We start from the raw sequence: 23,343 nt of genomic DNA, 5'->3' as shown, positions 1-23,343 counted from the left end.
AGGCTCATAAATCCCAACCATTTGCCTAGATTAAAATGACCCTTCGTTATAAACAAAGACGGACGTTTATTTGAACGCAATATAACACCAGCAGAAGATAATGCTCTTCTTTCGAATGAGTTCTTTTTAGTGATTCTTTTGAACCGGTTCGCACAGTGTTTTATCACTTACCTTCAAAAACACCTTAAACTTCAGCATGTGACGAGCTCTATATAATATTTAATCTATAAAACATTGTGGAAAAACATCAGAATGTAACTAAAACGTATTTTGGGTGATGACTGAACAAGTGCATTTTTGGAGGGTGAACTGATTCATTGTAAAGAATCATTCGAACCGATTCGGTAAAATGAAACTTAACTAGTTAGTGCTCTGACATGAGCGAGCAGAAAGTTTCATATGAGTGAGTGAGTGAGTGAGTGAGTGAGTGATCTGAGGATATGGGAGGAGTTGACGGCTCCTAAAAACACCCCGAGCACTGTTGCTCTCGCTGAAATGTTACACGGACTCAGTACTGTGGGGATAAAAACAAGTGCGTCTCCACTATGGTTACTAGCGAGACTGTCACTTTATTTACAGACATGGGCAGAAGACTCGTTTAGGTTTGTCCTTCGTCACTACCGATATCTTTAACGCCCTGTTTGGGATTTATTTGGCATATTTGGAGACTTGTAGCGATTGTCTAGATGGAAGAAGAAGAGCCGCTACTGACTGGCAGCATTAACCGGGACTCTGGTGATTATGGATCTCATGATAATGGTGAACATTATCAACACGAAGAATCACCAGGATCAAGACGACTGTCCTATTCAGTGACTGACGATTCTTACCCTGTGTACGAGGGTACGTATGTTTTATCAGTCTGACCTGACGAAAGTGTCCTGACTTAGCCTTTAAAACTTTTCCTCAACCTTGTTCTGCTGTCTTGTAGTTTATTCTTTATCTCTGTGTGTTATTTAATAAAAGTCTAAAGGTTGTGGCTCTGCGAGGCTGGTATCAATTCATTCACCTCTGTTTGGTTTCTGTCTTTGCTGTCAGACAAACACACCATTGTCTTCTTATTGCCTCTGCAGGTCATCTACTTTGACTTCATTTGTTGCTTTCTTGAATGATGTATGAAATTACAAGTGAAGATAGTTAGACATACTGAAAATGTATTTTTATTGTTTACAGTTAATGTAATACTTGTCAAAGATTAGTTTTCATATTTTAGCAGAAATCTGGGGCAGCTAAAGGTGTTTTGGGTGGATGTGTGAAAATCTTGTTCAGACTAGTTATAAAAAGTGTTGCAAAATACAATTCGAACATTATGTCAAGGTAATCTGAATGTCAAACTGACTAGTTTGTTTTAGTCTGTGATTTTGGCATGTTTAGAATAAAGTTTTTATTTGTTGACATTAGTTAGCTAAATTAGTTATCACGAACTAACAAATAGCAGTACATCTACAGCATTTATTAATCTTAGTTAATTTTTATCAACATTTATGAAAACATTTTTCAGATCAAAACTTTTATGTTAACAATAGATAAACTGAACTAACATGGACATTGATTAAAAAAAAACCATCAACAAAGGTTAATAAATGCTGTAAAAATATATTGCTGTTAGTTATATGTAGTAATACAGTAAAATATGTGCATGTTAGTTATTGTATGTCTCCAGTACGAAGTCAAATGAAACTTTCAGTGGCTCTTTATTGTTCTACTTAGCGTAATCGCTCAAGGATGGTTTGGATTTGCTGGCTCATTTCATATCAAGGTAATCTGAATGTCAAACTGACTAGTTTGTTTTAGTCTGTGATTTTGGCATGTTTAGAATAAAGTTTTTATTTGTTGACATTAGTTAGCTAAATTAGTTATCACGAACTAACAAATAGCAGTACATCTACAGCATTTATTAATCTTAGTTAATTTTTATCAACATTTATGAAAACATTTTTCAGATCAAAACTTTTATGTTAACAATAGATAAACTGAACTAACATGGACATTGATTTAAAAAAAACCATCAACAAAGGTTAATAAATGCTGTAAAAATATATTGCTGTTAGTTATATGTAGTAATACAGTAAAATATGTGCATGTTAGTTATTTTATGTCTCCAGTACGAAGTCAAATGAAACTTTCAGTGGCTCTTTATTGTTCTACTTAGCGTAATCGCTCAAGGATGGTTTGGATTTGCTGACTCATTTCCTGTTGAGAAGTTCAGGTTTGGTAGCTCCTGAATATCCTGTGACACTTAAAAATATGCCTACACACATAGTTTTACAATCAGAATATTATTATTTTTTTCAACACAGGGTAGAGGTACAGGCCATAGAATGATCCAGTAAATTTTGCACCAGACTCTGCGAGTGGTTAAATAGGGAGTGCGAGTGCAATATGGGAATGATTTTTATGGAGCCAAAATATCTTTTACTATGTTTTTGTTTAGATTACAGAGAATTTAATAGTTTAACTTTGTTTAATATTACAAGATCTCCAATGCAAAACCTTTTGGGACATTTTTGTAAAAAAGTCAAACGCATGAACAAAATTCACAACTAAAACTTTTTATTTATTTATTTTTATTTTTTGTTTATTTGTCTTTCCTTTAACACAGATGCAGATGCAGACCTCTATATCCAGCAGGCAGTTGTATTTATTGAAGATGCAATTCAGGTTATTATTTTATTTTTTTTCTAACATTTTTTAAAATTATTTTTTATATTGATTGAATGAATGTCTGATTTCCCTGTTTGTGCTCTTTTCCACAGTATCGATCCATCAATCACAGGGTTGATTCTGGGTCCTTACGGTTATATAGATGGTATTATTCCAAAATTTGCCAGTGGTAAGCAAGCAGAAATTTATGCTTTTTATTTAAGATTTTTTTCTTTGCCAGCCATGTGCCATACAAAAAAAAAAACAGTTACTACGGCAACACTGGAATTGTGAAAAATTGCTTCATAGGTTTATATAAAAACATGATTGAATTTTTGTTTATTTGGTATCAGTATTCACACTCTGTAGTTGTGTCTAAATCATAGTATAGGTGAGCCAAATCCATCAGTAACAAGACAGATCATACTCAGAGAGCCTTGCTTTCAGTCATTACTGAATTTTGACAAAATGTAGGTACTTTGTTTTTCCTTTTCATTGCATACCGTAGTTATTTCAATCAGTGTTTCTCAACTGGTAAAAAAACAAAAGTGGTACACCTAAAAGTTGACAAAATAACTTTTAGCAGATTTTATATATATATATAATAATTATTATATATTTTTTTGGAAACTATTAAACTATTATGGTCTATTACGATCCAGACAGTTCCAATGGATAACATCAAGTCTTACCCACAATTTGTCATTCAAGAAGCCTTTTTACTTGGATATATGTCCCATTAAGGAAGATAAAAAGCTAATTGGGACAATCCCTTCAATATTCCCTGCCTCAACGTCCTGTTATTGGAGATACTGTACGTTAACACAGACAAGAAAACTAAGATCACAAAGCCATTTCATAGTTCTTTAAGCTTTATTCACAGAACCTTGTTGTTGGATTGGATCAGACATGTTGTCAATTACCACAGAAAGGTTAGACTTGTCTCTTAATTTGTAAAATCAAATAAAATTCACATTCTAGAGGGTTTAAAAGCAGAAATATTCCTTGTATTTTACATTACACGACATTACAAAATGTTCGTTTTTGGAGCTATTAAGTTGTCCATGTCATCCTTTTGTGGTGTGATTACAGTTCTAGGTAGAAGAGCTTCTACAGTAATAATGCATTACCAGTATAGTTCCTGTGGGTGGAATGGAAACAGCACTTATAGTTACATCATGTCCCTTTCCGGTATCCTTGCAGGGATAGAAATTAAAACCTGCCAAATGTGGGTGAAAATCACCCATGCTGGGTTACACATATCAACTCACTAGCCAGTTTGGTGGGATGTGATTAGTAAATCTATCATTTTACATGCCATCGCTAGCACTTCCCATAAAAACAGCCTCCAGCATTAGCAAAACAAAGCAAAAAGAGACGAGACAAATATCCTGCAATGACAAAGTGTCCTCACAAAGTTTACTATTGAATTACATTAACAAAATTTAGATTGTGCATTGTGCATTTTTCAAGAATAAATATGTTTTTTTGGCTTGAATAAAGTCTTCATATAGAGAATTATATCCGAGCAGCTTTTTTCTTTCCATTAGCCCTTTTTTTGTGACCAGCTTACTGTCTTCCAGAGCACTTGGAGACAAGAGGCCACTTATCAAGCCGTTCTCAGTTCCTAGGGGTCCGATAAATGCCGCATGTCCAAGACTTCTGCGTGTCATTATACAGATACCAAAGCACCCTTTAGCGTGTTTATTGCAATGCGCCGTATTTAAAAACATTTGTCGTCAATATACTGATATGAAGGGCATGAGAATTTTACATTCGTTAAATTAAATGCTGGGATATAATTTTGTTATCATGGTATGATATTTTGGGGCATTATTTTCAGACACCTTGGGAGTGAGAACAGGTTGGCATTTTTTAATGGATATTAATGGAAGAAAGGCTTCAGTTCTCAGTAAGTTGACATTTGTAAGGAAACATTTGGGATACATTTTTGAAATTACAGCCTGTCCACTAATCTTCAGTGTTTAACATTAAACATTCATTTTGGAGTAAGCTATATTTAAAAATGAAATGCTGTCACAGAGATTTTTGTGTGTGTCTGATTTTGATAATCCACTTTATGTGCAATATTTCTATTTTGGCTATTAGAAGTTCTAAATGGCCAATAACCTAATTTGCCTAGTGAAGGAAAAGGTTAATTTAAAGGGGTCATATGATGCGATTTCAATTTTTCCTTTCTCTTTGAAGTGTTACAAGCTCTTGGTGCATAAAGAAGATCTGTAAAGTTGCAAAGACTAAAGTCTCAAATCCAAAGAGATATTCTTTATAAAAGTTACGAGTGAACCACGCCTACCTAAAACGGCTTGTTCTAACACGCCTCCACATATCTACGTCTATGATGTGGGAAGATTTCGTGAAAGCGAAACTACTTTGTTTGGCCTTCCAAAAGAGGACGATATCTGCTTCGTCATGCCTAGAGCTGATCCGTGCTGGTCGCTGAGGAAATACATCAACTTCGCGCTGTGGATCGCCGGATCGGCTTTCACCGTGGACAAAGCAGAGTCCAGCCCGGGGTCGTCACATGTGGTTGCCGCAAGCTCCTTCGTCGAATCCGCCGGCCGCCGCTCACTCTAGCCGCCGGCCTGAAAGCGAAACTACTTTTTGTAAAAAAAAAAAACTGGACCTGCAACCTTCCTGCAATTATTTTGACCTGTACCCTCTAGCTGCTTATGTGGTCATTTGCTTATGTTTCTCTCTGTCAGTATCAGTTCCACACTCTCTTTCTCTTGAAGGGGTCTGGGGTTCACTATTGCTGTTGTACTGGGACTGGCTTTCATTGAGACACCCTCCTCTTTGACCTACACCTCGGACATTCGTTTCAAACCCAAGCCTTGGGAGCCACCCTGTGGACTGACGGAGGGGATTGAGATAGTCTGCCTTTGTATCTTCATCCTAGATGTCACTGTGAAGGTAGAAATCCAGAAATATTCAGTTGACTATTGGGATAGCATTAAACAGGTAGTTCACTCAAAAAAATGAAAATTCTGTCATTATATGTCATTCAAGCCCATATGACAGAGTTAAACAGACCTCTTTTGTAATATGACTTAAGTTGCTTAATATTATATTAAAGAACATATTGGATGTTTTGTGTGTTTTGCAGAGTTATCTGATAGGATGGGAGGAGTTTCGTATGAACAAATGGCTGATTGGTTATATAGTAGTGATTGCAGCATCAGTTATTGATTGGATGTTGAGTATTAGCATGATGTGCAGTGAGGTGAGTTTATAAGAACTGTACTACAAAGCTGCTTATTTATTATGCCTCTTTACACTATAACAGTATATGACAATATTTACACTATAAAACAAATTGGCGTAGAAAGTTTTCACTCGAAATTGCTAGTAAATTCCACAAATAATTACAAAGAAATGGCAATTAACGCATTACATTAAACTGAAGATTGAAATAGTATTAAGTTAAATGTGACAATAAATTACTAAATTAATTCAATATGACATAAATATACCTTTTTATGTAGTTTCATTAAATTAAATATCGAAAGTCCCCACATGTAATCTGCCCAACACTATTGGCAAAATAAAATGTGACCCTGTTGGACCACAAAACCAGTCTTAAGTCGCTGGGGTATATTTGTAGCAATAGCCAAAAATACATTGTAAGTGTCAAAATTATTGATTTTTCTTTTAAGCTAAAAATCATTAGGATATTAAGTAAAGATCATGTTCCATGAAGATATTTTGTAAATTTCCTACTGTAAATATATTAAAACTTAATTTTTGATTAGTAATATGCATTGCTAAGAACTTCATTTGGACAACTTTAAACGCGATTTTCTCAATATTTAGATTTTTTTGCACCCTCAGATTCTAGATATTCAGGTGATGTATAAATCTCAATTTCGAAAAATTGACCCTTATGACTGGTTTTGTGGTCCAGGGTCACAAATGTTCTTATAATTCATAGAAATGCAAGTAAAAATAAATTCTAAATGAACTTCATTAAAGTGCAGTTAAAATTTTAATTTACAATTCTTTTTTTATTTTGATTTAACTTGCCCTCATTTGAAGAACAGACCAAAATTTAAGTTGTATTTTACATCTTGCCCTCCATTGTCACTTAAATCTAATTTGCATAAGAACATCAAATATGACCTGAGGGAAATTAAATGAAATGTTAATTTTTGGACAATCTAATCATCATCTTAAGTAAATGTCTCGGTCAGCTGTCAGCATCAGGTTCGTTGATTGTAATGCTTCCCTGTCATTCTGTCCCACAGAGTTTAAGAGTCAGGAGACTAATTCGCCCATTTTTCCTCTTGCAAAACTCTTCCCTTATGAAGAAAACTCTAAAATGTATCAAAAGGACTCTTCCGGAAATAGCAAGGTAATAACATATTTTCTGTAATAAGGGTTTTTCCCCATAACAGCCTCCATTTAATTCCTTATTTTCACTTCTCAATTTGTGTGCAGTTCCATTCTAATATTATAATTTAAAAATGACCGGATAAACATTGACCGGATCTGTTCTGTCTGTTTTTCACTCTTTCCGTTTCAGTGTTATTCTGCTTCTGGCATTACACATCTGCTTATTCACCATGATAGGAATGCTGATCTTTGCCAAATCAGATGTAAGAAGTGATCACATCCTTATCACATAATTTCTATCAATACTTATATGGGCCCACTTTTTGATTTAAACAAGCCTCTGTCCCCAAGTATTACATTTTGCCACATAACTCATACTCATCAATTCGTGCTTTGGACATGAATGATACGTTAGTGTTGCTTATTGAGGAGAGATGTTCAAGAGATCAGATTTTTACTGGGCAGACAATAAAAATCCTAAAGACTTATGTTGATGGAGAAACCGGAGTCATATCTAGATATCAGAATATAGAGACTTGGATGTGGGATCTTTTGACATGGGCCAGTAAGCAGCCACATAGCTACATGCTGAACACCTCAGAAACCACACAGCATCCAACGACAACACTTTAGCATCCTGGCAGCAATTTTTGCACAGGCAAGCACCACTAAAAATGTATTCAGAAAATTTAAAAATGTAATCAGGGTTTGTGTGGGTCTTAAAAAAGCCTTTTTAAATAAGAGCAGAAAGTCTAAAGCTGATAAAGTCATGGCATTAAATGTTGCATACATTGTAAAAGTGAAAATAAATCAAGATACATTTACATGCAAATGTAAGTTCTTGAAAAATAACTAAATTGAGTGAGTTTGTGTAAAACAAGAGCAAATATCTGTCAATGGGGTATGAAAACTTTTTCCCCTTTGAATTAAGTAGAATTTTTCTGAGCCCATTGGCAGATATGTTCATATTTTAATCAAACTCGCTTCATTTTGCTTCAAACTCACTTCATTTTGATCAATTTCAGACTTCTTATGTCAATTTGCTCCTCAAGTAAATGTATCTTAAGAGACATTTTGCACAAAATTACTGTGGAAGAAAATCAGCTTTTTTGCAGTGTGATCAGGAAGTAAAGTGTTTTTTTTGGTAACTCGTGTTCTCTCTAGACATTTACATTAAGAGAGCATATTGACTTGGGCATATTATTGTATTCTCTTCAATTTATTCCTTATATTTTCTTTACTTGTTTTTAAAAAGGTCTTAAATAGTCTTAATTTTACCTTGATAAAACCTACAGAAACCCTCAGTAATGTACTAAGGGCCAGATTTACCAAACAAGACAAATTAGTGCGAGAGCACAGTTCCAAAAATATTCACTGCAGATGGAAGTGGAAAGTTCTGCGGGTGATTTACTGACAATGCGTAAATTAAAGAACAGATGCAACATCTCATTTCCATAATGAACAACGTAATCTACCAAGATCAGCACAAATTAAGGTAGCAAAAAAGCAGAGCAAATAAAAAAATTATGTGGCTTGGCATATAATATGTACGGATAACATCTTCCTCTGGCATTCCAAATAAATTAATACGAGTGGAAAAAAGTCTCTCCCTTCTACCAAGCAATGCTTCCTCCTGGCTGCAGCAGTCGCAACCAAGTCAAATGCAAAATGGGTTAAGACATGCTTTTTTTGAGTGGTGCAAATACCAGTAAATTGACTACCGCAAACCTTACTAAATCATGTTGCATGATTCATTTAAATAGGCCTACTCTCCTCCCATAAATTTTGCGTCTGAAAGGGAAACTGCTACAAATGCATATGCAATAAGGTCAGCTGGAGTAAAACTGTTAGTAAATCTGGATAATTACAAACAATTAGTTTAGTTTGTTAATAAATGTAGTTTAGTTTTAATTAGTTATTTAGTTAATCTAAATGTGCAATTTGTAATCGTCATCTGGCCAGTAAAGGAACAAATACCATCTAATCTTTACATTTACACTGAATCATTTAGCAGACACTTTTATTCCAAGTGAGTTGCTACAGTTGACTGAATAGATGTGTTTCTGTAGGACCCTAAGAAGAATGGAGAATGGGAAACCTACTTCAAAAACCTGCCAAAGGCCCTGTCTTCTCTGCTAGTGCTGCTAACGACAGCCAACAACCCTGATGGTACGTCTTCATTTGACTCTAAATGTTGTTAAAGTCTCTCAGGAGGTGCAAATCTCTGAATGACTCGGTAAAGTTTTAGATGGTCAGTGACAGATGACATTTTGACACCGTTGTGTCGAATTCTCAGTCATCTGTGGCTCATTGCAGTGGAGGCTATGAGTCATTGGCTTTAACCACATGACATGATGTCTTGTGACTTGTCACAAAGTTCTGTTAAACTTTCACAGGTATCTGTATTCATTTTAAATGTGAAACTGCCTAAAATGGCCTACAACCTTTCTTGTAATCTGTGTGTATGTCAACGTGTCTTCCTCTGTCAACAGTCATGATTCCAGCATACTCTCTGAACCGTGGCTATTCTATATTTTTTATACTCTTTAGTGTGTTTGGTAAGTTTTAATGGCACTCAACACACACACACACACACACACACATACAGACATATACTACTGGTCAAAACATTGGAATAATATAAGATTTTGCAATATTTCTAAAAGAAGTCTCTAATAATTATTTCTGAAGAAATGTGTCTCTGAGTAATGGCTGCTGAAAACTCAGGAATAAATTGCATCAAATTTGCATTAAATTTGATGCAATTTATTTTAATTTTTTACTGTATTTTTTCAGTGCAGCTTTGGTGAGCATAAGAGACTTCTTTTCAAAAACTTTTGACTCATAGTGTATATTTACACGCACGCACACTGCAGTTAATATTACTTGCATTCAAAATTTTCCACCTGCATTAAACATTGACAATTTTTTTTCTTTTCTTTTAGGGACATATTTGTTAATGAATCTAATGACGGCTATTATTTATAACCAGTTCAGGGGATATTTACTGGTGAGTGACAGTTACGTGACTTACATTAGACGTTGTTTTAGGAATTTGTGCTTGTTTGCTAGAAGAATAGTTCAGCAATCTATATTCTGTTATTATTTCCAAACTCATATGACTGTTTTTTTCCCCATGGAGCATAGAATGTATTTTATCATTTCCAAGCTCCTCTTTTCCATACAACAGAACTGACCAGAGCCCATCAAGCTCCAAAAATGACAAAAAAAAAAAAAAGCACAATAAAAGTTTTCCGTATGACCCTGTTTTTTCAATTGGTTTTAAGGCATACCATAATTATTATTGTATGGAAAAGAGTGGCGTGAAAATTCTTCAAAAATTCCTCTTGTGTTTTGTGAAGTCATACATGTTTGTGACAAAATGAGGGTCAGTAAATGTTGATTTTAGGTGAACTGTTCCTTTTATTATTGTTGTTATGGTCTGTGTGTTTAGATGTCAGTTCAGACGTCTATAATCAGGAGGCGTCTGGGTATTCGGGCTGCTTTCGAGGTGCTGTGCTGTCCAGGCCGAGGGCACACCAGCACTCAATCTGAAGGCCATGTGTAAGATCCAGTCCTCTCCAGCACTTTAGTCTTTCTTCCTTATAGCAAACATTTACTCTTTATATCTCTAATGTGGTGTTTTATGCCTGGTCACATGACTTTTCCTGTTGCTGCTCAGGGAGCGAGTGGCGGTGAACATGTTTCTGCAGGTCATGGATAGAGTTCACATGAAGTCTTACTGCAGGCAGGCTATCATTAAGGTCAGTACAGATTGCAGAATAGTTTGTTATAGTAAATAGTGCATGACATGGTTGTTTGTTTTACCTGTCTTTTGTTTCCTCCAGGCTGCTCAGCAGTTCCCAGATGGCTTCATTAATGGCGAGGCCTTCCAGAGGCTCTTTAATGAGCTGGATAAGGATTTTATGAAAGAGGTTTGATCGTCTACATTTGTGGATCAGTTTACATTACAGTACATTCTGAATTCAGGAAGTTACACTTTTTGAACAGTTTGTGCAAGTTGGTTAAATTAGTATTAGAATCATTAAGACATTAGTGCATAGCACGGTTGGGCAAGTTGAGAATTGGTTCCCTTGCATTTTATGAGTTAGAATTTGAATCAAAATGACAGCTGTACACTGTAAAAATTGACCGTGAATTTAACGGTAATAGACTGTAAAAATGCTACAGTAAAAACCTGTTACATGGTTAACGGTAAGTTCCCCTACTATATACGGTGAAAAACTGTATTGGAAATTACATGTAATTTTTACGGTAGTATACCGTTTTTAGAAGTGAAAAAGAACATATAATTTACAGTGAATAATCATAAATTGACATTACCAGAATTCCCTGCATTACATTTCAAATTTGATGTTTTTTTGTTGAAATAACTATGTTTCTACTTAGTTTTTTCTTATCAGTTATGTTTATTAGGGTTGTATGTTACACCTAATGTTGTTAAATTAATGTTTAGTGCATTATTTCAGTTTCATGTGTGTTACCATGATGCTGTTTGGTGTTTGTGTGAATGACACTGTGCACCTTCTATATATGTTATTATTTAAAAGCTGCTTGTGATGGGCTTTGGTTCATCATGTGACTTTCTCATCACCACCTGCATTTGGTGGTTATCAGTGTATTACAAAGGTACAAAACTCATCACCACCTGCTTTTGGTGGTTATCAGTGTATTACAAAGGTACAAAACAGATTTCAGTACTTCAATAGGTTGATATATTAACATTATATTAGTTAATTAAATTACGGTATTTAACTGTAAATTTGAGTTAAAACTATAAAATCTAAAACGTTGCTACTGTATTTTTTACGGTAAAATATAAAATATAAAACGGCATCCACAGCTGCTGTTTTTTTACCGTAAATTTTACGGAATTTTTTTTACAGTGTATGGCAATTCACAAAACTCCCAAAACGAGTTTTGATTAATCCAATTCAACAACGAAACAGGCAAGAATAGATAACTGTTTAAAATTTGCATCTTATAAGTTTGCTTCATTTTGTTTGGCTTTAATACAATTAAGAGAGCATTCTAGAAAATAATGTGTTCTTCAACTATGTTCCAAACAAATAAGTTTAATTTTTATAACAAATATAATAATGTATAATAACATATAATATAATATAATATAATATAATATAATATAATTAATTATTAAATTAAATTATTGAATATAATATGTATAAATATAATAAAATTAATTTAAATTGTGTAGAAAATTCTTATACAAACAATAATATTAATAGTATATAATTTTCAGGAAAGTGGAATAATGTAATATTAAAATAATGTAATATTAAACCACACTTGGAGTGTTTTTGGATTTCTTTTAAATTAGATTTTACTTACTCAGATTCAAACTGAAGGAGTTGAATTGGAATTTCTAAAGACACTCTTAATTTAATTCTGAATTCAGCTTTGGTGTAAACAGACATTTTAACTGTTCTATTATTGTTTTTTTGTTTTTTTTTCTCCCTTCAGCATCCACCAAAACCAGAGTACAGTTCTCCTGTCCTACGGCATATCCAGAACATCTACAGTCACTTTTATATTACTGTGCTGGGGAATGTTGTCGCTCTGGCAAATGTCATCTGTATCTGTGTAAGATACCATATTTCCTTTTACTTGCTTTGATTATCATATACATCACCCTACATAAAGAACATTACACACTTTTCCAGAATTCAGTAGACTAAAACAGGGTCTTCCAGATTGGTTGTTCACCACCTAGTGGTTCATTATGGAGCTGCAAGGGGCTCTTGAGATAGAAATGCCAAATTAAATTGAATTGGATTGAAATATGTAAGTTTTAATATTAAATAATCAAGTGTAACACTTTACTCTTACACAAACAAGTCATTAAATGTATTTAAACATTGACCACAGATTATACTTTATACAATAAAATGAAATCTACAAATGTGAAAGTACTCATACTCACCATAAATGCTTACAATTCATATAATAAAAAATAAAACTAGTTTAATAATTGTATTATTACAGTTGTTATTAACAAATTATAGCATTATTTGAAATCAGATCAGAAAATTATTTGAATAATTTAGTTTACAAAAATAGATTGCAAAGTCTATGTAGAGCGCAGGATGTTTTTAGTTTTTTTTTTTTTTTGCAAAATGGTGCCATCTTGTGGATAGCATATGCAAAAAAAAAAATGATTTGATTCTTGAAGTTCATATCTGATATCTGTTATTGTTTTTCTGCAGACTGTCTTGGTTCTGAATTCAGAGAAATCTGGGTCAGAGAAAAATAACTTCTATATGGAGGTGACTGTTTCATGCACTGAAAATAATTTATGTCGCTGTAAAAATATAATTTCGTAGAAAAGTATTAGTTGTTGGTTCATTTGTAAAAATAAATAAATAACATTGTGTTAAATCATTTGGGTGGACTTTAAAAATGCCCTGGTGTTTTTTCCGCAATAGTTGATATATGTGTTTTTCTGCATTTTCTGTGTGGTTCTATAAATATTCATGTAAATATATTTTCTTTCTTTTAGATCCTCAACTGTATTTTCATCCTGTACTATTTAATAGAGATGCTGCTGAAAATAGTGGCTTTTGGTTGGAGAGGTTACCTGTCTTACAGGAATAACATCTTTGATGGATTCCTCACTGTTCTTCTTCTGGTAACACATTTCCTGTGTAATTTTTTTTGTGATTTAAAATTATCATTAGGAATTCTGCGGCATACATAGCTGTTTACATGGTGAAGGCAATAACTGGAGACCCATTGTGTTTTTCTTTTATTCTCAACAGGCAATTCAGATTGCCATATTCATCACGTACAGGATTCCCTATGAGGACGTGTGAGTGTGCTTAATTTAAAGAACAAATCTCCTGATCTCTTCTCCAAATGCTTTAATGTGATGTTTTACTCTTATGTTAACAGAGATCCGGTTCCACGACATGTGATGGCTTTGTGGGAGATGGTGCGACTGGTCAACATGTTGATTGTCTTCCGTTTCCTCCGAATAATTCCAGAAATCAAGGTTGGTGGTGGACTTCTCACATGAATCACATTGGTTCTAAATGTACACAAGGAGAAATGATACTACAGCTGTGCGAAACATACCGGCACCATTGCATTTCTTTTTTCAAATAGTTTTTTGCCGGTCACCAGTAAAGTTAAAAGGTTTTCAGTGCACCAAAATAAAAAGCTTAAAAAATACTGGATGGATGGATGGATAGATAAATAGATAGACTGTACATTATTCCTTACCTATTTCACAGGAGACAGTTCACAGGAGCCAGTATTTTTTCATATAATTGGCACAATTGGTCATACCATCTGACATTAAAAGAGCACTAAAAAATGCTTAAAATGTAATAAATGCTTAATAAATGTGTAAAGATTTTTTTGTGCTTACTTTAGTTGATGGCCGTGGTGGCCAGCACTCTTGTGGACCTGGTGAAAAACTTACGGGCATTTGCTGGCATTCTATTGGTGAGTGAACAGACTCTTTTTACTAGCAGTTTTATTATTGATGGTGATTGATCGTACTGATGGTCTCTTCACTTGTACATTTCTCTGATACAGGTAGTGTACTATATGTTTGCCGTCCTTGGTATCTGGCTTTTCCAGGGAGCTATAAACCCTCCATCAAACATGAGGTACTGTTCATCAACTGCACATTTAACAGGAAACATAAAAATACAGTAAAAACTGTAATATTGTGAGGTATTATTACAATTTATTACTTTTTAATGTATTTTAAATTGTAATTTATTACTGTGATGACTGAATTTTCAACAGCCATTACTATAGTCTTCAGTGTCACATGATCCTTCAGAAATCATTGTAATATACTAATTATGCTCAAGAAACATTTCTTATTATTTTCATAGATTTTACATCTGAGCTTCTTCTCTCTCTATGTGCTCTCCTTTCAGTCTAATCTCCAATGCCAGCATTGAGAACAAAACAGATGGTCCCTTCAGCATGGATTGTGGCACTTTTGAACAGCTGGAGTACTGGCCAAACAACTTTGATGATTTTGCTGTAAGTTGCACAGAGGCCTCTGGGAACTTGGTTTTTAACAAGTTCCCAGAATGCCGTAATAAGCACGTATGAGGAATAAGTAGTCAGAGGATTTGAACAGATTTGCTAGGCTTAAAGTATTAAATTGTGTTTTTAAATTTGTTTTTATTTTGATACTATTTTCACTTTCAAAAGTGAAACCTATATTTTAGGTTTAAGCCTACATACAATTAAGGAAAACTGTTTTTTGGTCTCGCAAATTAATGTCAATTATTGAGCTATTAAATAAAAAAAAATGTAACTATTTTTCCTGTCATATTTTTCCAGTCCTCTCTGGTTCTCCTCTATAATATCATGGTGGTGAATAACTGGCATGTTTTCACAGACGCATACACCAGATACACTACAGAGTAAGCTAGACGCTCTACACACACACACACACACACACACCCTTCTGTCTGTCTTTAACACGTGTGCTTTAACTGAACGGGGTTTTGTAAATGTGTACCCATAATTCTTCCATGTCAGGTGGTCCTTGGTGTACTTTGTGGCCTGGTGGTTGACATCTTCAGTCATGTGGGTCAACCTGTTTGTGGCCCTCATTTTGGAGGTATGTAGATTGTTTTCTGTAAATAATTCAAGACTGACCATATTTACTTTATTAATACACATTCCCAGTCTTCCTATTCCAAAAGAAAAAAATATATATTATAGTCCTATTTTTTATGACTGAAATCTGATGAACTACTGAACAAATGATCAATAGCATGACTTTTTTCCAAACCAGTTAAACACACACCCTGTCCCGCAGCTGAGTGTAAAGATTTGGTCATGTCAGTGACAGTGTTGATTGCCTATACAACACTGAAACCAATACTAACCCCTAACCTTAACCTTAATAACCGGTAGTAGCACATCCAGTTAGTTAGCATTACTGTTTGTAACTGAATCAATAAATTCTGACCTTTTCTTGACAGCTCAGTAAATTTGTTTCTAAACATGCTAGTTAACCTTGTTTTTTCCCCTTTGTTTAGAATTTCACCTATAAGTGGGACCGCAGTAATGCTCTTTCTGTTGAAGATGTGGAGAGAATTGCCTATCAAAGCACTGTACAGCTTATTTTCAGGTATGAATAAAGCCTTTGTAAAGTTCTCATCAATGATTCTAGAGACCTGGGAGAAAACAAGTCGCACTGTTTTACCGACCATTAGTTCTAAAAATGGCAAAATTTCCACTTTAAAATGAATCCGTGAGAATCAATAGAATATGATCAATAGAGCTGTTTCAGATTCAATTGTTAATTATTTTATGAACACCATCAAGTTATCAGAATGTTTGTCTGACAGTAGTGATAATTCAATAGATGAAAATAAGTGAGTTTTGAAATGAGTTTGAATGGTCACACTTTATTTTAATCACACTCTATTATCTCGCTATTAAGAAACCATTAACTACTACTTTTGCCTCAGTATTATTAAAAGTTAGTAAGGTAGTTGGTAGTCAAAAATTGTGTCCCTTAAAACTCCTCTTTGATCATCAAAATGACATATTTAAATGTTTTTTCTTGTGAAAATAATTTTCTCATGCCTTAAAATAGCTTGAATGCAACTCTACACCCTTGCCTCATTTACTATACGCGGATCTATGAATACGCAAATTAGCCCCTCCTCCACTTAGTCATACACCAGCCAGCCATGAGCCAGCGCCTCCCGATCCACTAACTGAACTGTAGTAAACGCGATGCAATGGCAAGTGGAAATATTGGTTTAATTAAGCCATATGTGTTTTAACCAGAAATAAGCTGGTATGCTCAACGTAAGCAAGGAGACTGATGGCTAACTTCGTGAGGTAACATTATCTGTTTGCGCTGGTTCGTACACGGATAATGACTGATAAAACTATGTTTTTACTAGCGGACAACTATGCCCATTTTCCACAAGATGATATGATTCTTTAGGGTCTTAATGAAAAGTCTATAACATACTTTGGTTAAAATTTCTCAATGGTAGTGTAAAACAACACCCTTTTTACCCTGTCAAAAACAGCTGTTTTCAGCAACCCATTTTAGTGCATGTTCCTTTAAATGCTAATGAGTTCTGCTCACCCCGCCCCTCTCTTCAGTGGGGTGAGGAGCAGTTCTCATGATACTGTTTACTTTAGACGCAGAACTTGCTAACTGGCACAGCATTTGGAAAGGTGATTAGCAAAGATTCATAAAAGAACCTTATACTCACTTCTTCTGTAGGTGAGGCTGGTTCATTTCGGTTATTTTTCCTAACCGACAACCGACGCTCGTTAACCGATTATTAACCGTTAACCGACAAGATTATTTTAAATTAGAATTGAATTAAATTAGAAAGGATAAGTGTCTGTGACCCGTTAAAAAATACTAACATTTGTTTCCCGGGGATTAATTTTACATGCGCAAAAGCAGCAAACAACAGAACATGAGGATTCACATGGTCTTCATATCACATCACGCACCTGCAGCGCTTCTGCGAGCAGCGGTCAAAAATTCTTACGGTCGGTTAACGGTTAACCGGTTAAAATGAACATCCCTACTTAGGAGTCATTCTTGTCTACATCTGCTCCGGCGTCGAAACAGTCAATATGTTATTAATAGGCATGCTAATAAGCAACTAGTTAATAGTGAGAATTGGTCCCTATACTAAAGTGTTACCTTTTGAATTCATAATTCAGTAACTCATTGAAGTGAATGCTCGTTTTGTCAATAGTCAGTACGCATTAGCCGTATTAAGTGAAAAAAAATATTTTTGTAGAAAAATGGAAGCATAAATGAATGGTAAAAAAGTTAATACAAAACCATTTATTAAGCATTTATTTTTTGCAGTCCTATAGCCTGTCAGTGATTTATAGTTTTATTTCGTTATATAATGTGATGTATTTTATGTGATTTATGATTTATGAGTACACCTTAGCTCCGATACTTGACAGAATTTGCCCGAGGCTCCTCTGCCCAGTATTTCAGGCTGCGTTCTGCTCTTTCCTCACAGCTTTCCCTCACATTCCTCTCTGATGAAGGAAGGGAAGGGTAATGATTTAATTTAGTGGAATGTGGTGTGATTTATCCTGCTGTTTATCACTCCTTAAGATCGAGTACACATCTTCATTTCCTTATATATATATATATATAGTATTTCTGCTATTTATTTATTTCTGTCATTTGCCTGGATCAACATCTTTTGTTGGTCCTGGAATGATGTTCCTATACGATCATGTGCCAAACTAGGGGTGAGCGATATGGCAAAAAAAAAAATCATAACCAGGGTATCTACAGAATTTTTTAAGTCAAATTATAGACTTTTTATTAAAACCCGCACAAAATAATAATAATCTATACAGAACACTGTCAATACAGAACAAACCCATACAATCTCAAAATAAATAATGAAATTTCAAAATATTTTACTCAATTAAATAGGTTGTGGTACACATTCAATGACTTAGACTTGCCGTTATCCTGTTTTTCCAATATTAAAATACACGTTTTATTAAGTAAATATGTATTAAAATGTATTTATGAACCAATTTGTAAATACATATTTGGGTTACAGATATGGGATTTTGCTGATTTGATAATAACGTGTTTAATGAAAGCCAATAAAATATTATTATGCTGAAACTAGTAAAATCTTTGTACTGAATGTATTAAATAATGTTATTAGTCTTTTCTTCATGTGACGGGGTAGCCCACAGGGAACTTTATGATTATGCAGTACTTTTAATTATAAACAAGCCCGAAGAAGAATGTTAGTAACTAAACAGTTGATGGTAGCCATTGACATCCATAGTCAAAAAAATAAATCAATAAATGAAAATACTATGGAAATCAATAGCTGCTCACGATCACGAAGAAATAAACCCTTACAGACCGACAGAATTTCATTTTGGGTGAACTCTCTCTCTGAGAAATTATAGTTTGGTTGTTTAAATATCACATTTTTTTTCTGTTCTTTTGCCCTTCCATCTTCAGAGAACATGTTCAAGAGCCGACAGAAGAAGAGCTACTAGCTCAACTACAACAACATCCTCATCTGCACCTCTCCTGGTGACCCTAAGCTCGCCCCCCTCACCTCCACCTCACGGGACGCCTTTAATGCATAATTACACCAAAACACCCAGAATCCTCCAGGACTCCATCACGTCTGTGTGAGCCTCATGTTTACATATCCATCCATTTTGGAGGGCCTGTTTCCCATTATAGGATCTGTGTAGCTTCAGGTCGGCCTGGGAAAGGATGTATGTGTTTTTAACAGAGCGTCACAGAGTTAATGTTTGGAGGAACTTCAATTCATAAATAGGCTTTAGCTCAAAACACTCCTGCTGCTGGAGTCCCAGAGTCCTTGTTTAATGCTCAAGACATCCTGTAAATTACAGTAGTGTTTATGATACAGTATCAATACCACAGTTTTTGATTTACCCTATGTCTGGAAGAATTTCATTCTTTGAGTTTGAAAGTCTTTGTTTTTGTGAAAAAATCAAAAACACATTTCCGTTGTGCATTTGACAAAATCCATATTTTTCTTTATTTTTTTAAGCCTGTTACAATCAAACAACAAAACAATCTATAGATTGTTTTAAAAATCATGGAAACAAAGGGACATAACTCATTACTGTTTAAATACTTTTAGCTGTGTTTTTATTGATTTGTAGATTCTATATTTTTGACTGTGCCATTATGTTTGTTCAGTGCTTTTATTTATGTTAGATTTTACTGTATATTTACAGATATCTTTATGGGTGAATCTCTCAAAAACAGTCAAGTAATGTCCAGATCATATTTCACCCACAAAAATTAAAAAAAGGAAAGGAAATTAATTCTCATTACTGTAATCTGAAATAGAATTGAATTAAATCAGTCATTGCATCCTGACAGAAGGATTGAGAAGTGTTTTGTATTACTAAGTAACTTTCTGAATTATTGTCATGTCACAATGCAAGAAAAAAAAAAGAAAAATCTCAATGGTACAAACTAGGTTTCTCTTCATGCAAAATCAAAATTTTTTTTTTTTTGGATTTTGGGTATAATATGATGCCGACTGTTCGTCAGTAAATTTCAGTGACCTTATCAAGTGTTATTATTGGGATATTTTTCATGTTTTCAATATTATCAACAGATGGCGTTTTGCTGCAATCAATACATTTGACTGAATATTGGTATAAATGGTTGAATTACACCACTGTATTGTGTTCTTTCTGTTCTGAGAGCAACTTGATTAAATGTCTCTGTTAAATGTCTTCAGGCAAATCTGGCTTATATCATTACTTTTCTGTAGCATGCTTTACATCAAACCAACTTTAGATGACATTACATATAAGAGGCAAAAAAATATTATTTTAATATTTTGTTTTCATTTTGTTTTTTTTAGATAAAATGTTAGTAATTTTTTTAATTCAGTTTTTGATTCAATTTTTTAAATGTCTATTCAGTTTTACATTTTTATTTCAGTTTTTATTTGAGATATTTTTCTACATCAAGTTAAATGAGATGATATGAGAAATGTTGCATTTATTTTTTGGTAATTTTAGATTTAGTAAAAGTGTAATAACCCCGATAAGAGGACCACACATGTCTATGTGTTTGAGGTCTTGCATAAGTGTCTAATTTCCATTTAGCAAGACCATTTTATAGGCCAGTTGGTGATTATATGGACTTCCTCAGCCTCCAGAAAAGTAGATCAGCACTAACACACACACACACACACACTTTGCATTGATTTAGGGGGCTAAACATACAAACACACCCTCTTACACAGGGCATGTTTTCCCAAAACAGTGCTGTGGTCTGCCTGACCTTGTGTTGAACACACATCAGAGTGACCGTGTTCACTTCATCTTCCAAACAAATACACAGAGTTCCCTTCCACTGTTTGTTTACTTTTTCCTCTAGATGTGTGTTGTAGCTTCAGTGAGGATTTTAGTGAGAAAAGTAATGGATATTTTTTTTCTTTTTCCATGTAATTTGTCACAGTATTTTTTTTTTTTACACAGTTCAATTTTTTTGTCAGATCAAATTTATTTGGGTGAAAAAATACACTACTAGTCAAATGGGGAATAATGGAAATAATGTGTATTTTTAAAATGTTTTTGAAAGTCTCTTATGCCCAACAAGGCTGTGCTTATTTCAGCAAAAATGATGTAAAAACAGTAATATTGCGAAATATTATTACAATTAAAAAACAACAACTTTTCCATATTCATATATTCTAAAATGTAATTGATTCCTGAATTTTAGGCAGCCGTTACTCATGTGACATTTCTGCCACATGATCCTTCATAAATATAATATGCTTATTTGGTAAAAATAATATGCTGATTTGGTGCTCAAGAAACATTTCTTATATATTTTGCATTTAAAATTTTGGGGAAAGTATAATTAATAATATTAACTTTCAACTTTTAATAAGTATTAACTGTTTTCAAAATGTAGAGTAAGAACCATTAATAATAATTGAGCACCAATGAATTGATTATATTTTAGTAACAAATCTGCATATTACAATGATTTCTGAAGTATCATCTGACACTGAAGACTGGAGTAATTGCTGCTGAAAATTCAGCCATCACAGGAATAAATTACATTTTAAAATTTAGTAAAATAGAAAACAGTTCCTTTAAATTGTAATAATATTTCACAATATTGCTGCTTTTGTTGTATTTTTGATAAAATATTATATATTATATAACATTTATTTCAGAAACATTAAACATTTTAATTATTCCAAACTTTTCACAGGTATAGTGTAACTGACAACTTAGCAATGTAAACCATGTAAATTATAGTATTATTTGATCAATTATTAGATTAAGCACTTTTATAATCTGCCAGATGCTTCTGGGCAAGCTGTGTCAGTGGCTAAACAGGTATTGATAAGCATAATTCAAATTCAAGAACTACTGTTACAAAATGTTGAAAATTGCTTTACTACATTCAAATAGTCTGAACATCTAACTGTCTAGCTGTTTGTTTTGCAATTTCTCTTTGCCTATAGAGGACAACTTAAAAAGTGGCACAGCTTACCCCACTCTCCCCTGTATATCATTAAGGTATTTTTGTACCCTGCTTTATTTTACTATTGGCGCTTTTCCACTGCATGGTACGGCACGGTACGGCTCGGTATGGTTCACTTTTGGGGGGTTTTCCACTGGGTACAGTACCTGGTACCTGGTACTTTTTTTAGTACCACCTCGGTTGGGGTTCCAAGCGAACCATACCGTTACCAAAACGTGACGTGAAAACTCTGCTGATCACGGATTGGCCGGAGAGAATACCATGAAAATAGATACTAGTACGGCTTATAGATTAAATGTTACAACGGCTTTCCATACGACACTGCTCCACTGATCATGTGCTGGTTACTCCACTGCACACCTCGGATCACTTCCTCCTTACTCTTAACCTCAACATGGTTCCTGACACAACACATACCCCTACACATGTCACTTTTCGACGTAACCTACGCTCTCTCTCACCCTCCCGGCTATCTGCTATGGTTTCATCTTTGCTTCCTTCCCCTGAACAGTTATCATCTCTTGATGTTAACAGTGCTACTGATACTTTCTGCTCCACTCTTACGTCTTGTTTAGACACTGTCTGCCCCTTGTCTTCCAGGCCAGTTTGTACCACCTCTTCTGCCCCTTGGCTATCTGATGTTCTCTGTGAGTAAGCTCAGAGCTGCAGAAAGAGTATGGCGCAAAGCACAAAATCCTACTGACCTTAATGTATATCGATCACTCCTCTCTTCATACTCTGCTAATGTCTCCACTGCTAAAGGGACATACTATCACAACAAAATTAACAATTCACCTAACTCTCGCATGCTCTTTAAAACATTTTCCTCTCTCCTTTGTCCTCCTCCTCCCCCTTCCTTCATCAACTCTTACAGCTGACGACTTTGCCACATTTTTCATTAATACAATTACAAATCTCAGTGAACAATTTGCCACACCACAAACTGTCAAGCACATCTTACCAGCAAACATACACTAGTTTTCATCCTTCTCTCCACTCTCTGTGGCAGAAGTCTCTAAACTCATCCTTTCCAATCATCCTACTACTTGTCCGCTTGATCCTATTCCATCTCATCTCCTTCAAGCCATTTCTCCTGCCGTTGTACCTGCACTCACTCACATCGTTAACACATTCCTTCACACTGGTGTTTTTCCCTCAACATTTAAACAGGCTCGTATAACCCCACTTCTTAAGAAACCCACTCTTAACCCAACTCTTTTAGAGAACTACAGACCGATTTCCCTTTTACCTTTCATTGCAAAAACACTTGAACAAGTTGTGTTCAACCAAGTCTCACC

At 34.5% G+C, this 23,343-nt stretch overlaps 1 protein-coding gene across 3 annotated transcripts; it reads left to right on the top strand.

Annotated features, from left to right (window-relative positions):
• The first annotated feature begins 423 nt into the window (after nt 1-423).
• tpcn2 (two pore segment channel 2) lies at nt 424-20,271 on the top strand. 3 transcript variants are annotated; one of them, XM_016536877.1, is made up of 25 exons: nt 424-843; nt 2,609-2,661; nt 2,757-2,833; nt 5,397-5,622; nt 5,768-5,884; nt 6,906-7,012; nt 7,184-7,256; nt 9,063-9,162; nt 9,486-9,551; nt 9,939-10,003; nt 10,448-10,557; nt 10,676-10,757; nt 10,842-10,928; nt 12,496-12,615; nt 13,239-13,298; nt 13,532-13,660; nt 13,791-13,840; nt 13,924-14,023; nt 14,407-14,478; nt 14,572-14,645; nt 14,925-15,033; nt 15,340-15,422; nt 15,541-15,622; nt 16,047-16,138; nt 19,007-20,271. In XM_016536877.1, exons 1-25 carry the CDS (start codon nt 687-689, stop codon nt 19,083-19,085), a joined length of 2,370 nt encoding a protein of 789 aa, XP_016392363.1. In that variant the 5' UTR covers nt 424-686; the 3' UTR covers nt 19,086-20,271. The 3 variants fall into 3 exon arrangements, with proteins under 3 accessions (XP_016392363.1, XP_016392364.1, XP_016392362.1); XM_016536878.1 differs by having other exon boundaries at nt 2,603-2,661; nt 5,397-5,574; XM_016536876.1 differs by having other exon boundaries at nt 2,603-2,661.
• Nucleotides 20,272-23,343: the final 3,072 nt, after the last annotated feature.

This window comes from Sinocyclocheilus rhinocerous, unplaced genomic scaffold, assembly GCF_001515625.1.
Source record: "Sinocyclocheilus rhinocerous isolate Xijiao unplaced genomic scaffold, SAMN03320098_v1.1 scaffold35, whole genome shotgun sequence".
Classification (NCBI taxonomy): Eukaryota; Metazoa; Chordata; class Actinopteri; order Cypriniformes; family Cyprinidae; genus Sinocyclocheilus; species Sinocyclocheilus rhinocerous.
This window is presented reverse-complemented; position numbering and strand designations above follow the sequence as displayed.

What these genes read in the sequence shown, in the direction of transcription:
- tpcn2 (XM_016536876.1), top strand. Translation starts at nt 687, where the DNA reads ATGGAAGAAGAAGAGCCGCTACTGACTGGCAGCATTAACCGGGACTCT. An exon ending in ATTGGGATAGCATTAAACAG is followed by an intron (nt 5,623 to 5,767) that starts GTAGTTCACTCA and finishes TGTGTTTTGCAG; the next exon opens with AGTTATCTGATAGGATGGGA. An exon ending in AGTTCAGGGGATATTTACTG is followed by an intron (nt 10,004 to 10,447) that starts GTGAGTGACAGT and finishes CTGTGTGTTTAG; the next exon opens with ATGTCAGTTCAGACGTCTAT.